Consider the following 17,051-nt stretch of genomic DNA (forward strand, 5'->3'; position numbering starts at 1 on the left):
ATTTAGTACTTTACATCTACTGAAACTTGTTCTGCTTAAAATACCCCCCAAGTACATGGTAAAATGCAGAAGAACAACAATGCAGATAATGACAAAAATACTCAAGTTCTGCAAATACCAAAGCGCTCTAATACATCTTAGATTACTGACAATCACATGCACCTCCCCTATGCTTGCATTCACTTTCTTTGTATGCGTATCAATTTCCTCACAATTTCTTTCACAGTTTACAAGTGGATCAGTTGATGAAAGAGCATAAACAGAAATAACAGGAGAAAGGAAAATCTTAATCCAAAGCCTCTAACCTAGCAAATGATGCATTCAACACTACTGCCATCTCTGCTGTTTTATAAACACCTGTTTATATCTTACAGATTGTTAGATTTTTATATTACCACGTGAAAGCTCGTATCACTCCAAATTCTGAGGTTTCTACCATGCCTCCTCCCTTTTGTAGAGGACAGCCACCATAATGAATCACAGTAAGACCCATAACACTCTGGACTTCAACTGCCTTTCACTATCTTCACCAATACAGCTGTTCATGAAACCTCAGTCTTGAACAGTCTATTCTGCACAAAGCTCTAGAAAGCCAGAAAAGTCATTTACAAGCTGCAGGGGATTGAGTACTTTCTTTGCATTGATGTTTGAGAACCAAAAACTTCAGCAAAACAGATACCATAGGTCCCCCAACAAAAAAGCTTATTTTTTTCTCTCAGTCATCACTTACGCTTTTGCATCATCAAAAACATCAAAGCTAAGTTTGGAGCCATCAGGCCAAAAGGATGTATCTCTGTGCCAGAAGAAAACAAGTGTCAGCTTTCAATCACTCCAACAAGGTGGTAAACAGCTGCTTTAGTAATTTTAAGGTTTTATGTCATGGTTTCTCTATCACAGTTCTGTCTCACCATCCTGTTCCAGCTAGCAGCAGTCACTGGAAATACCAGGAGTAACACTACAAAAAAAAAATCCCCCCAAACATCACAACACAGCACAAGCAATTTCTGGTGTTTATTCTCTTGCTTCTTCTCAACTAGCCATCATCACTATGGCCCTTGATTTATGCCATACCAAAGGCTAAAATGTATATCTGTTCAACTGCACAAGGTGTATGTATTGAGTTCATATTATCTACTGTAACAGGCATGATGGTTAAGTACCGTGTTGTCCGACAGCTACCATGGAGTAATATTGAGAGAAAGAATATCATAAAAGGTTCTAGACTCTGAAAGCCTTCTCCCCTCTGACAAATCACTGGATTTCTTAAAGTTCCTGTCAGATAATCCACAAAGTTTGGTAAAGATGACCAAGAAAATCTTAGAAAACAGAATATGGGCAATATATTGACTTTCTCAGCACATCTGGGGTTTTTTGAACAAAGAAGGCCTGGACAGATGAAACTTAGTTTGGAAAATGTCAAGAAAAAAAAATATAGAAAAGTCACTGTAGTTTACTACTGACCCATTACTTTCCTTAGCACAGAATAAATGTTGTTGCTTGCATTAGAGAAACCAAATTAAAAAAAAACTCTCTCTGAAGATATTTCAGTCCCATTTTTACAATTAAACAGCCAACCACATACATATGCTGCTGACAAGTCAACAATAAGAAGAGCAGCCCTTGAAATTGATAACCCACAGTAATCAGGAAAGCCAAATACCTGAAGCCCAATTTGTTTCCTCTTACTAAAAATCCACAAGTTGCACAAGCATGGTGTCAGTTTGTATTTCAGTCAGTCACAACAATATCTGGAGGACACAAGTATCTAGAAGCTGCCCAACCCTTTCAAAACGTAAAGACTATTGTTCTAAAACCAGGTTTATACTAAAAGTGCTTGTTAACGTATTAGCAAATGCTACTGGTGAGCCATATCCTTTCTGCTGCAAGTGTCCTTAGCGCAGATGCCATTCAACCAAGAAATTCATCACTACACGTTTTGTTTGGGTTACAGTGGGCACCAGCAACAATATGTATTATCAAAAGCATGCTCTTGCACCTATGAACTGTATTCACTGGACAATCACTCTACCAACATTGTATGCTATACTAGCAATGTCTTTCTGTGCAAATTTTCTACTTACTATGAACTTCCTACTTCAATACCTTCCTTTTCTGATTTCCCTAACAAGCAATGCAATGATGATCCAACCCAGAACTGACTAAGCATTTCTGACTAAACACTGTTATAATTGAACATTAACTGACAGGTATTGGATTTGCAGCAAACTACACTGATCCCTGCTATGTGAGGATGAACAAGCTGTTCTGAGGGATATGTGGAAAAGCATCAATCTTGACAGACCTGGCATTTCCTACCTCTGCAGGGTCTAGGAGATGTTTCTGTCAGAAATCATTATTGTCAAAATGTTCTACAATGACACTTAATGGACATAATTACCACTCTAGCTACCTCCATTTAAGTTGGAAACCACTCAAAGTGGACCATGGCTGTTAGTGAAAGCTCAGTCTGATGCCTACTTTGATGACAATACATTACGGAAGGTGATGCCTTACTTCTTGTTCTGCAATTCAAAGGCCCACAGCTCAGTCAAATTTTTGCTTCTGGTATTAAAGAAAGTGTATTCATTGCTTATGTAATTGTTTCTGCTATTTACTGTTAAGCAAAAAAACCAAATACCTTGGCCAAAAATATACAATGGGTGATAGTCACACTCAAAGACATCACTCACTATCTTATAATACTCAGTCCATAACTTCATGGTCCAAAAGAGATCCTATTCAGAAGGCAAAGGTATTTTAATCCAGTCATTGTTATCGTGCAGTAACAACATTCCTGGTTTACTGGCTGTGCTAATAGTTGATATTCAAGCGCTATTTAGGTCAAATTGTCTAAGTTTCAAGTGAGAATAATCATTAGGTCTATTTAGGTACCTAATCTTCTAGCAAAGCTTTTCACATCTTTTCACAGAAAGGGTGGCCACCTTAGGCCAGTGGACAAGATGTGTTAGAGATACCTTCCTGTTGAGTCACAAGGTTCAGAAAAGACCCCCTTGCTTTTCCAATGATTATCAGATATTACAGGGGCTAGGCACAGCTGGACCCAATCCTAGACTTGGTTAACAGTTTATGTCTAAGGATTGTGTATAGCACTTGCACCTTCTTGTCCAAATTTGTCCCACATGCCAATACAGTCACATTACATGGGGGTTTCCTCAAACCCTTTATATTTGACCAGCCTGTCAGTTTCACAGGAAAGATCAGATCATTGTGGCCAACGAGCCCATCTGCATTCCATTATGGAGACCCTACCCGACAGCCCACCAAATCAAAGGGTGATTTGACCAACCTATGCAGGTACCTGCACTGATAGCATCACCAAGTCATAGAATTATAGAACAGAATAACTAGTATTGGAAAGGACCTTAAGATCATCCAGTTCCAATCCCCCTGCCATGGGCAGGGACACCTCACACTAAACCATGTCACCCAAGACTCCATCCACCTGGCCTTGAACACCACCAGGGATGGTGCATTCACAACTTCTTGGGCAACCCATTCCAGTGCCTCACCACCCTCACAGTAAATAACTTTTTTCCTTATATCCAATCTAAACTTCCCCTGGTTTAGTTTGAACCCATTACCCCTTGTCCTATCACTACAGTCCCTAACAAAGAGTCCCTCCCAAGCATCCTTGTAGGCCCCAATAAGTCAAATCCCTTATTTCAAATATTCAAGTCTCCAGAGACTTACACAAAATGGACTTCAACCGAAGTCTTTTATTATACAAAACACAAGTTTGTGACAGGATAAGGTTCAGAGATTGTACTGTCTACAAAAACAAGCTTTAAATGATACACAACCAGATTATAATCCATAGTAACACAAGTGCCAATTTTTTACCTCTATGACTATGGATCTTGAGTGACTCTAGTCATACACACTTTGTAACCGACTGGTGTAAAATTCTCTCACTTTGCTTTTAAAAATATAAATAGAATTTGCTTGTTTGGCAGCTGCTGTGAGGTTTATCAGTACATGATGCCTTCACGTTCCTGCTCCTGCAGAGTATAACAGAGCCTGGCTGCAGGGCTTTCGCTCCTCTCTACACTCCATTCAGTTTCTCTTCGAACATGTCAAGAGTTGCAGGGTTGCCTGGGGAACTATCACAGGGTAGATTCCAAGCATGCCAACCACATTCCATCCTGGAAGTAGCAGCTGCATTTTACCTTAAGATTTCCTTAGTGTCATAGATATATACTGTTGGATATATATACAACCTGGCAGGACTGGGGGGAGGTGGTCTCTAATTTCCCCCATTTTCCCCACACACACAATTCCCAGAATTCACAAGTTTTAGTGGAAATACATGCATCTCAATACACAAATTGACTGTGCTGCTTTTAATTTTACCAATTGTGAAGCCTACACACACCTACCTATTAAAGGTGTCAAGGACTAGGTTAACTTCTGTACTATGAACACTACTTTTCATCTTGTTATTAGTTAATGGAAAAAGCAGATTCCTCAGAAGATAAAGTGTATTTTTGAATAGTGAAATTTATAGATAGGGTCTTCTGCTGCCACTAAGAACTTGTGGGTTTTTTATCATCCGATTGAAAAAATTAATATAAACAGTTTAATTTTAAACAATACATGCATTAAACCTGTTGAAACACACCATACTAGGAGCCTTGCAGATGGCAATGTAATTTAAGAGCTAGTGACACTGAACAGGCCCTATCTGCTCTGCTGGGCCTCACATTTAGGGCTTGAGAAGCCTGAATATCAGCATGAATAGCCAGCTACTGCATGGGAACCAACTATAGTGGCTCATGCCAGTTTGTGAGGACAAAATGAGTTTAAAACTAGCTTATGTGTCATCTTGAGCCATAAGATGCACCCATCTGCCTCTGAAAACAAAAAATAATCTTAAAATTAGAGAAAAGACAGCTCACTATGAATCAACATTCACTTCATGGCAGGTTCTGGGGACAGAGGGATGGAATTTATACACAAGTAACACAGCTAAACTCCTCCACATAATAACCTGCCATTATCACTCTACAGGTTAAGTCTGGTAGTTAACATCTCTAACCTCCACCAGTCTTATCATCCTTCTGCAAACTTGAGCTTTTTATCCATGCTCAACCTTAGCAACATGAAAGAAATACACATTTCATACATTATGCTTTCATACACTGACATTATAATCAAATGCCTCTTTCTCAAAAGAAAAAAGCATCAAGCCAACTAACAGAATTTGTACCCATCAGCACCTTGAGCTTTTGAGGAAAGTTCTATGTATATCTACCACCAAAATTATGTGGCATCTAAAACTGTGAGGGCAGGGGAGGGAGATAAAAGGGTAAGCCTTCAGTTTTGAGGTGGTTTTACTTAATTTACAATGTTTAAGTCAAGTAATAAAATCAGATTTATGAAGGCATTTCTTTATTTTAGAATAACAAGCGAGAAGTAGGTAGGAAAAGATTTTTCTGTCCAGAATTTTTTGATGATACAAAGAAAATCCAAACAAGTTTGGCAAATAAATCTAAATGCTAACAAGTATTATTTATCATTTCCTGTCTGAAAGAACTAATCACTATAATCACAATCAAATTACACTGCAATAGCGTTACTATTAAAAATCTGTTTGCTGCTATTTAAAAAGAGACTGCTAGGAGCATGATTTTTTTTTTCTGAAATAGTCTCCAATTGTTGCAAATAGGATTAAAATAAAGCACCAATATTGTGAAAAAAAACCTTTCAGATGTTTATAAAATCAAGCATTAAAGAACTCTTCTTAGAAAACTCATATCAAATATGACATAAATCCAGACAATGAATTCATAAGCCACAGCTAAACTTGCCAGGTAACCCCAATGGAAGCTAGATCCATACACACACTGGCTATAAATTCCTCAAAAAGCTGAATGTGTATATATACTTGTGCATTAAGTACATATATTGCGATAAATATCTTTATTAATTGTATATTAATATCTTCATGTATTTTCCCCAAAAGTCAAAGAGGAAGCTGAACAGTAAAGGAAAAGCTAGCTTTCACATTCAAATCAAAACCTTTACACCACAAGGCTAAAATACAACCACTTATCTTTAATTTTGCACAAAGAAACTACCTGAAGATCAATTGGCAGCATCACACAGGCACAGGCTTTCCACTCCAAAGCTTCAGGGATTCCCTCTTTTTTTACCCCCTCTTTTTAGGGAAGGAGGCCAGGGACCAGAGAAAAGAGGGAAAACACCAACCATTGTGATACCATCACCACTACCAAACTGCTACTTTAACTGCCTTTTTAGACACCCTGTATCACATCAGGCTTTCTCCCTTACTGCCTGACAAAAGACAGTAAGGCCTATTTTGATACGCTTTCTTTAAGAAAGGGAAAATGCTGCTTAGACAATGGATACAGCCCAAAGCAGCTAACCTAAACGCTATGCTTTGTTGCAGTCTCTCCCCCATCCCTTTGGAGTTTGTCAGTGAAAAGTTTATTTTTCTACTGGTGCTACATGTGAGTTCATGCCAACTTAGAGAGGGGATGTTTGTTCAGACAGTAGATGAGTCGCCTGGCTCATACAGCATGCAGAAGTTTTACCTTGTTCTCCATTCTTTTAACATACACATACAAAACCCCTGTAGTCTAAACAGACCCTTAGAGCTGTGAAGCATGACTTTTCTTTCATATCTGTTCCTTCCCCTCTTACAAAGGAGGGCTTTTTCCCCCATTTCTCCTAGTAATGTTAAGGGTTTTAGGGAGGTGAGGACGGCAAGTGCAGAAGGGTGGGACAGAGAGGAGGTAACATCAGATGATAAATCCAATCAAAATACAAACTGAGGAAGGACTTGATAACTGACAAAAAGTATTTATTTGCCTCAAATTCTCACCTGTATGTACCAAGTACACAGATTGTGATACTTTCAGTGGTTGTCTCCGATTTCTACCTCTCAAAAAAATGTAGATTTTAGCTCTAACCTCTGGAAAGCCCCTGTCCCAGCTCCTGTCACAAGCTATTGCGTCTATGATTTCACACACGCTTGTGTGTGGAGTCATTGCTACTGGTTGTGTAACAATACAAAGCTATTGTGCAAGTGCTTGCAACCGGCATGCTGCCCAAATTTTCTCAAAAACGCTGGCGCACCAAAGCATCATGCAACACTTCACATCTCTATTCAACTTCAGTAATTTCCTAGAGGAGTGGCATTTGGAAGGAAGAACTGTTTGTGCAGGACAAATTAAAGCTTGCAGAAAGCAACGCAGCATTCCTAATCTCAAAATGAGCTACATAAGTCTTAGAATGGAAAGCATTTGTTAATTTACAGCTTACCAATCCCTGTCAAACCAGGAACATTTATACTACAGATATCTACCACAACAGGTATCAAACAATGATGTTAACAGCAAGACTTGCCTGCATAAAAAGGGATTTCCAAGGGCATTTTAAACAGCATAAAATACCCAACGAATCTGCTTAAGCCTGGCACAAGCAACACAATTTATTAAACTTGTAATATTTTTTTTGCTGGAATAGCAGGTACAGTACAATCAGGATGCCCCCTAAAGCTGCTAAAATGAGCTGCTGACTCCTATGTTTATGCAACGAATTCATTCTAGATGGGCAATTTCTAAACAGTTGTGGTAGCACAGCACGTTTTCATTTAAAACATACAGTAACTCAGCATTATTTTAATAGGAGTCTTTTAGACAGTTTCCCCTGACCATCCTGCCTTTCCTCCAAAGCATATTATCAAATGCTTATACATCCGAAACCTTACATCTGATGATGCCAACATACTCATGTGTGAGCATGGGGAAGGCCTGGAGGCACACATCCTGCACATGCATGTAGCCTGCCTATCAGTGACACACTAGGGAAAAGAAAGTGCCCTCAAAGGAGAAGTCTGACCCCACATACACAGTTGGGCACAGAGTTTAACAACCATCTAATGCATTGTTTTGTCAAAAAAAGACCCCAAACACATTAACTGTAATAAACTACCTACATCTATTTGAGATCAGCACTACAAGATAACTTGTCCCAATACAGTGTCTCCCAGGGAGCCTTCTCTATCAGCTCCCTCTTGAAGAAAATGAGTGTAAATAAAGATCAGACTGTAAACACTGCCCAGAAATACAAGTCTCTTCCAGTCACACATCATCTTTGTGATGGTAATTAACCACCATTCAAGACCTACCAATGAGCCTTTTCTTGACTAAAAAGGTAGAGGTTTGTTTTGGTTTTGAGTGGGAAGAATTAAAGAAGAAACACTGATAAACTTGAAATCCACAGTCTTCTGAAGTATTATGTTAGCAGAATTTCTCTGCTTCTCTACTCCTACCATAAAGGACATTACCCTTACTTTGGCATCTCATGCTAGTGACACTTAGAAGTGGGAGGACAGAAATCCCAACCTCTCTTTAAGGGCTACGTAACATATAAATGGAGACAGATCATGCAACGAATGCAAGACCAGTTCATGTAACAAGGGCCAAAACAAACATTTTCTATTCCATGAACTATGCACATAGATGTCAATTTTGTGTGATGGAGCATCACTCAATTTCTTTTGCAGATCTAGGCTACATTTTTTTGAGCTTAGCACAACCTTTCAGCAGTAACACTCCAACAGGTCCAGCCTTTACTGGAATTTCTAAGTCCTGCTGTGAAGTTACTTTCTCCCTGTAATGCTAAGCACAAGTGCAGATACGGTAGCACAAAGCTAGGCAACACAGCACACCAGAACAGCAAGGATATGAGGGAAACAGAAGCATACTATGCCAGAGCAACAGCTCCAAAGAAAAAAGAAGAGTGTGTCATATAAAAAGCATTGGAGCCATCTCTACCTTCAAGTAACATCAGTCAACAGTCGGAGCTGCATGATTAAAGAAACTGTTAGGAAGGCTTATTCTATTGCCTCCACTCCCCCCCTTTAAGTATACCAAGAGAGTATGTTAAAATAAACTTAGCATTAGAAATATCCAGACTAATGGAATAGTTTCATGATGTTCACCCAAGTGGACTCGCTGATCTGGGTCATTTGACAGGTCTTCAAACATCTGAGAGATCTCACACTAGAATTTAACTGCAAATAAAGTCTATATAACATTCATTGGTAAGGTGCTTCCAACAGCAACATGAAGCAAAACAGACTGTTGTTTTAAGCAGCTTAAAGTCTATTCCTCACAACATGGCCAGCTATCATCACTAATAACTGGCCTTCAATTTGATAATGTGAGGTGCTATAGGAACATCAAATTGTCAGATAACTGTGGAAGAAGCAGCCATACTATAGCAAAAAAATTTTTGCAGAATATTTTTTTCAAGAGAAAAGCTCATGCTTTAAACATTTTAAATACGACAACCTGATCTTGTTACACTTGACACATTGCCTTCAGACATTATTTTCTTTTTAAGCTAATGAATAACTGTATGAGGCAAAGTTCCAGAAGTACAAAGTAGACTGAAGCATGAGTGAGAAGTTTTAGATCTCTGACACTGCACAAGTGAAAAGGAGATTCTTTCGTGGAAGACAGAAGATGAAGGAACAGTTAGGATTAGAAGGCACAATGGGAGTAAACAGAAGGTAACAGGGAGACTGAGAGGAAATAAAAAGTGTATTTACATAAATATTGAAAATGAACAGAGGAAGAAAAGCATCTTCACAGGATAGGATGTCAATTGAAGACAGTCCTACATAATAAGAAAGCCTTCTTTACAGCTTGCAAGTAGTAAAGAAATAAGAATAATTACTTGAATTTAAAGTATCCAGCAAGACAAAGCTTTTCCTCACTATTACAATGAAAGAGTAACCAGATTCCTGCTCACATAACCTATTGTTCTGAAATTCTGGGCAAATTCTCAGAGCCCATTCAATATCCTCAGTCATGATAACACTACATAACAGAGCTGGGGGAGTTTTTCAGACAGTACTTAGCTTTAATTCGTATACAGAGGCAACTGCCTTGCTAATAAAAAATGCAGTACCCAAATCCTAATACTTTTCCTGCCTTTTAAGCTGCTATTAAGACAGTTGCCAACTTGAATCCTCTGATGAGGACTATGATCAGATACACATATACTAGGTGTATACTGGCCTTCCTCACAGACTTAAAATTTCAAGGTCATCAGTGATGCAGTCAGGGTTAGTAATCCTAATGCACAAGAGCATTCTAAAGGCTACCATAATACAGAAGAATATATTCCATTAAACTGACAGGTATTAGTTTCTGTAGGACTCTAAAATAATTCTGAGTAGCTCAGCAGAAGTCACCTGGACTTACGCAATGCCAACCCTTCCCACACTCCCCTACACCCTTCCCCTCCCTCCAAGAAAACAAAAGGAAAAATACAGCAATGTATGACACTGGGGTTCATGGTCACTTAGTTTCGTACACCCAAAACAAGCTTGCATGTAACAAAACGGAAAAGGAAAATCCAGTTTTTCTGAGTTAGCAGATGATTTACAGCAGCTGTGTTAATTCTGTGACAAATCTTACTCCAGATTTTCCCCCTCCCCATCATCATCTAAAATTAGGATTGCTGGTGGGTCACTCTTCAATCTCCATTCCCAAACTTACTAGACCCCAACAGCTGCCTTCCTATTCAGTCACCTTTTCATTTTCAATACCCCAGTCAAGTATGTACCACTGCACATCTCTTAAAATAGGGGGAAAAAAAAAACCAACCTAACAAACCAAACCATAGAGCAGCATGATCTGATACTAGATAGATACAGACAGAATGGCCAATATTCCCCTTTTGTACAAGTGAAGGGCTCTAAGAACACTACTAGAACCCCAACTGATAGACACCTTGTTAACTGATCCAGCTATAAAGCCACTGAGAAGATGTTCGTCTTCTCAAGCAAAACCTCACCAACACTTAAGAAGAAATGGGATCTTCTCTTTTGCAACCCATACCTGTATCCAAGCATTATGGCCAGTGTTTCGTCTAGCTGAACAAATCAGTATCCTGTTTGAAACATTTACCAGGATAAAGACTTAAGCTGTGCATTGGTGCATTTTTTTACTTACTCTATAAATTGAATTATTCAAAAAAGCTTTTACTAAGGACTACACAGTCAGTAGATTACAGAAGCAGTTGCAGGGGCTGGTAAAACACAGTAAGCCATGCATATTGCTATACTGGAAAAATCTAATGGGCAGCACTCTCCAACACCAGCTTGTAACTCCATAAAATGCAATTACACCACAGGCATTAATGGCTTTAATTGAACCAATTATGTTCTAAGAGGTAAAAGACTAAAAATACAGACCAAATTATGCAAAGTCTGTTGCTTAAATAACACTTGGGAGTTAACAAAGTACTTTGGGAAAAACATATCACAGATGGTCAAAAAACGCAGCACAGTGATATCCCATTGTTGTGGTTTAACCCCAGCCAGTAACTCAGCACCCTGCAGCCACTCACTCACCCACCCCTTCCCTCCACCCCGCAAGTGGAAAGAAAGAATGTAAACCCCAGGGGTTGAGATAAGAACAACCTTATAGCTAAAATATAGTGATAATAGAAAGAATACCAACAATAACAATAATGATAATAATAGAAAAAACATGAGAAGAAATGAAAGCTCTGAAAACACAAGTGATGCCCAATGCAACTGCTCACCCCCCACCAACCAATACCCAGCCTGACCGAAACAGTGATTGGTCCCTTCTGGGTGACTCCCCCCAGTTTCTATACTGGGCATGATGTGCTGTGGTATGGCATACCCCTTTGCCTACTTTGGGTCAGGGGTCCTGCCTCTGCTTCCTCCCGGCTTCCCATGCCCCTCCTCACTGAGACTGGCATGAGACTGAAAAGTCCTTGATCAGGGTAAGTGCTACTGAGCAACAACTAGAACATCAGTGCGTTATCAGCATTATTTTCAACTAAAGCCAAAACACAGCACTGCACCAGTTACTAGGAAGTTTAAAAAAAAAACAAAAAAAACAAAAAAACCAGTTATAGCTGAAACCAGGACAACTATGCAAACACTATCTTTTTTTTTTTTTTTTTTTTTTGTTTGTTGGTTGTTTTTTTTAAGTAGATTCTTGTTTCAAGTACCGAATAGTGTGCATTTGGGTCAAGGCTGAATGGTTCATTATATACACACTGAAAGAATTTCTCCTCACCCCACCTTCCCTTCCTCATACCCCTACTCCCCACCCTCCCCACTCCAGCTCAGCATCAAATTCACACATTCACAGAAAGGCAAAATTACAGATTCCTGTCTTCCCCCATGAACACCATTTGCAATAACATGCCCATGCATGACAAAGAACTGAAGAGTGAACGCAACCAGAAGTCTCCTTCTTCCCACTAGTCACTCATGTACCTATGGCAGCCCATGCACTCCACGCTCAGGACTTATCTAGGTCCTAGCATTGCACTTTTAAGCATTGCTTCTTTAAAGAAGCAGTTTGTTCCCATCAAAGCATCCAAAGAGGCACAGCACAGGGTAGGAGAGGTGGATGTGAACTCCAGCAAGATCGGTCTGCACTTGCTCAAGCCATTGGCAAGCTAAGGCCACTGTAGAAAGGCAGCTTCTGGTCTGTGCTCTACTACCCATGGCACACAGGTACGGCCTGAGAGAGCTAAGTTTCTTAAGACTAGAGATGAAAAAGCTAACTTGAAGAGGCATGAGGCTCCCAATGTCCCCTTACAGTCTTAAGCTATCTAAAGGCAGGTGGAGAGTGTGCCTATAACAAAGAATAAGCCCAAGCTCTCCTGCAAGGTACCCAGAAAAAAAAAAAAAATACCAGAGACAATGGATGAAGTTGCAGGAAGGGAAATTACAGTATTAAAATTAAGATTTTCACAATGAGGGGAGACAAACATGGGGAGAGGCTGCCCAAGGAGGCTGTGGAAGTACATCCTCAGAGACTCAGCACAACCCAACAAGGTCCTGGGCAACCCAATCCAACACTAGAAATGGCCCTGTTTTAAGTATGCAAATAAGCCATTATAATCAGGTTAACTGTGCATCCTACAACAGTCATGAAACAGTTATAACATTTTCCACTAGCAATAATCTGCCTATGCTAATACGGTGTTATGGATAAAACAGCAGACAGACTCAAGCCCAAAAGGCGAGTCAACAACTTGCTGATGTCACGACCAAGAATAGACCTTAAATCTTTTATCTGCCCTCCCTTCTGTAGGAAGAAATTACTAAATGAGACAAAGGGAAGACTACTTTTAAATGACTCTGCACAAGGCACAGTATAAGGATCAGACAAATGTTTAAAAAGCTTTGTTTCTCAAGCATCCTTATCCTTCTGTCAAAATCCCTGATTTTTATTTCTCTAGGCAATACACAGTATGACAGGCATCAGTTACAAAATTCCCATCAGTTCTTAATTATTTTGTTTAACATTAAGTAAGGTCAATATCACTGCAAAGTCAGAAGTTTAGACTACTACAGGAAAAGTATCTACATATATTGTATTTCATCAAGTCTGTTTCACTTCTCTTTCCCAAAGCTTCCTAATCCAAGCAAGTAAAACACTTTTGGTGTTACAGGGCAACAAGCACTACAGCTGCCTCCTATCCCCTCCATCTGGAACAACCCAACCATCTGAAATGACAGACTATCTGTATCTTTGTTCTTTAAACAATATTCAAGTGGCAAAAAATGCCACTGGACAAGTGTATCAGGAGCAAATTTAAAGAAAAAAAATTTAAAGAAAGCCAACTAGTAGTATCAGAAGGAATAATGGACAGATTGTTACTTGTTCAGAAGTTGAGTGGTATTATTTCTACCCAGATTTTCTACTCTACAGGAGTAAATGAATTGCTAATACCTAGGTGTATATTAAGAATTACTCCTCCTGTCCTACCTATGATGAGGCCATGGCAAGCAGTTGACAGTTGATCAACTCCTAATAAGCAGATTTGCTTTTCAGCACATATTCCTGAACGCTTCATCACAGCCTTTCCTACACTATGTGTGGGATACATCTGATCCACTGGGTTACTTAATGACAGGCCACCATTTAAAATAATTGCTACCTTTCCAGAAGCATCAGAACTTACTGCCAGCAGGATTTAAGATTAATATGCACAAATTTACCCTGTGCATATGCTTAGAACTTCAAAGGTAAACACATTTAAATACATTTCTGCTTCTAGACAGCTTGCCAGGTTTATTTTGCTTTACACTTTTACTTGAAGGGTTAGTTACGCAAGTGCCGTATCATTAGGTAGTTGCATTAATACACAGTATTCAACTCGGACTGTACCCAGTTCTAACTCCCACCTCAAAGGGGGCCAGAAAAAACACAACACACAGCAAAGGATCAGTCATGTGGACCACCTTTATACAATGACCAGTTAAACACATCAGAATTCTTCACCCTGGAACAAAGATCATGCAGCTCTATACTGCTCATGACACAGTGAACAGAGTTGTGCAGGGCTGTTCCCCACCTCCTCTAGTACCAGAACTGGAGAAAAGTAAGTGAAACCCACATACTGGAGGCCTCAGGGAACTGGTTCTTCACAAAAGCAGCAGTCAGGCTGCAAAACTCCTTTCTCCTGGGCACTCTTGATGCAAGACCTCTAGATACAAAAATGCACCTGGAGCTATTGCAGACTGAATCACAGCCCATGGAAGCTGTGATGAGCACTGCATCAAGACACCAACAGGTATTTCCCTGTGCTTGCACTCTTCCTCCTTGGCACTCTACCATCCAGAGGATGAAAGACAGAACACACTTGTCCTTTGGGCTTAGAATGAGACATTCAGGTTATCACAGGTTGCCACAAAAAATTTCCTTTAGTCTTTTAAGCTATTTATCAGTATACATGTTTCCACAATAATTCTATGCTAAGTGACCAGTTTGAGGTTCAGAAGCCAGGAAGGGGCAAGACGCAAACATGATCATCTGAAGTCCTGTGCTCAAGATGATTGAACCCAAGAAGTACACAAAAATTCTGCAGACTCACTGAGTTCAGCAGAGCGTATTATCCACAGCAATATACAGACGCCATCATTCACTGTGTGCCTATTTAGGCAGCAGGCACATTTGGGAAGCCCAAATGTTTCACTGAATGGCTTTATTAAGAGCCATATCCACCCACTTTATACTTCCTACACCCTGGCACCACACCAAAAGAATTAGGTGGTTTACAACACTGCATACATTACCACAAGCTTGTCAGAATTTATTGTTTAATACAGTTACTCTATCATTAAGAGATCACAGTTTGGGAAAATACTCTGTAAATCAGCCTAGTTGTTTACTCCATTCTTAATCCCATTTTACAAGATCTAGCCCTGCCACTATTCTCTGCCAGATCCCAATAGGACAATCAGTAACATTAAGCCAAAAGCAACATTATGTGTAACATAGCAAAGGAAAAAAAGCCAAATAATTATTAAAAAATCCAAATTCCCTCCTATTTCCCCTCCCACAGACTTCTGGAATATAGGGTATTGGTCAGTTCTACAGTTTTGATTAAACCACTAGTGAAATGCAACATTCAAGAAGCTGCACCATAAAACTTCCAGTTCCTACTTTCAATGGGCTAGGCAGGCTTTAGCAGCCTTTGGCTCTGCAGGACGCAGCTCGCCTCTGCCTGCTGGCCGGCTCTCACAAAGGCCCGCTGCCCGTCCCGGCCAGAGGGCTGATGCCGCTGTTCCCTGCGAGAGGGCAAAACAGTAGCGGGATGCTCAGACTGGCAATCCCAAAGCAACCCAGCGCTCGCTCTGCGACTTCATCGATCGGGCATCTGACAAGCCAAGGATGCAGGATAACACACGTAAAGGAAAATTCTCCAGAAAGAGAAGACTCTGGAGCAATTTATTTACAGGCTACCACAGCTGGACAAAAGCATTATTTTTTGGCGAGGGCAGCTCGGCTGTCCGCTGTCACCAGCTCTCCTCGTCGCTCCCAGAGCCAGGCCGGCCCATAAACCAGTGTCATCGTCCCCTCACCCCCCGCCGCCGGGGTCGCGTCGGGGCAGACAGGGACGGCCCGGCCGCACACAGCGCTAGAGGCCGGCCGAGAGACCCGCCCCGGAGGTCTCCCCGCGACGGCGCGCCCCACTCGGCTCAGAAGGCCTCGCCAATGAAGGCACCTTCGCCGGATCGACCAGCGTTAAACCCCGCTCCAGGCCCGCTTCCGCCCGCTCCGCCGCCGCCCGGAGCGGAACCGCCCCGGCGCTGGCTGAGGGACAGCCCCCGCCGCGATGGGGAGGGGAAAAGAAAGAGGAGGAGGAGGGGACGCCACCCGCTCCGTCGCTCCCACCGCCCGCCCCGGCGCCCCCAGAGGCGGGCGGTCGCCGCCTGCTCGCCCAACGCCCAACGCCCCTCGCCCTGCCGAGGCGGCGCGGCGCTCCCCTCCCCGCGACGCAGGCCTATGCCGCCAGTCCGGGCCGGTACCTGCGCTGGAAGTCCGTCTCGAAGGGGGCCAGGTAGGGGTCCAGCTCCAGCAGCTGCGGCAGCTTCGGCGGCAGCAGGGACTGCACGCATACGGCGGCCGCCATCTTGCCGGCCGTAGGAGCTGCGCCGCGCCGCCGCTATATACACCCGGGGAGGGGGGCCGAGGCGGGCGGGCGAAGCACCCCCTGCCTCTCACCGCCCGGCACCGCCCACCGGCCGGGGCACCCCGCCAGGGCCGCCCCTCCCCGCCCGCCGTGCTTCGCTTCCCCTCCCGCCCCCCCCGGTGTGGTGGTGTCGGGGCTCCGGTTGCCCCAGCGGTCACGGTAGCTGAGGGAAGGAGGTGTTGGGGGGGATCCTGTTCCTGCGGACGAGCGAGGGGTTTGGTTTGGTAGCCCCGGCGCTCTGCCCTCAGGGGGGGATCGCGAGATGGGGGTGGGGGAGTCTTTCCCCTCAGAACCCAGCTGGGTGTCAGGAGCCAGGCCGGGGCAGCTGCGCTGGCGCAGCCGCTCGTGAGGGGAGGGGAGTGCTGCTGCTCCAGCGACAGCATACATGACAGAATGGTTTGGGTTGGAGAGGACCTTAAGATCACCAAGTTCCAACCCCCTGCCATGGGCAGGAGCACCTCACACTAGACCAGGTTGCTCCGAGCCCCTGTGTCCAACCAGGCCTTGGAACAGTGCCAGGG

The 17,051-nt window shown here is 42.2% G+C and overlaps 1 protein-coding gene across 1 annotated transcript in view; it reads right to left on the reverse strand.

The window, feature by feature from the left end:
• GBE1 (1,4-alpha-glucan branching enzyme 1) overlaps positions 1-16,498 on the reverse strand; it is a 122,934-nt gene extending 106,436 nt beyond the window's left edge. The window contains exon 1 of the mRNA XM_080613102.1: positions 16,367-16,498. Within this exon, the coding sequence (XP_080469228.1) occupies positions 16,367-16,470 (104 nt within the window). The 5' untranslated portion in view covers positions 16,471-16,498. The remainder of the gene's footprint in view (positions 1-16,366) is intronic.
• Between the last annotated feature and the right edge of the window lie 553 nt (positions 16,499-17,051).

This window comes from Psittacula echo (assembly GCF_963264785.1).
Source record: "Psittacula echo genome assembly, chromosome: 3".
Classification (NCBI taxonomy): domain Eukaryota; kingdom Metazoa; phylum Chordata; class Aves; order Psittaciformes; family Psittacidae; genus Psittacula; species Psittacula echo.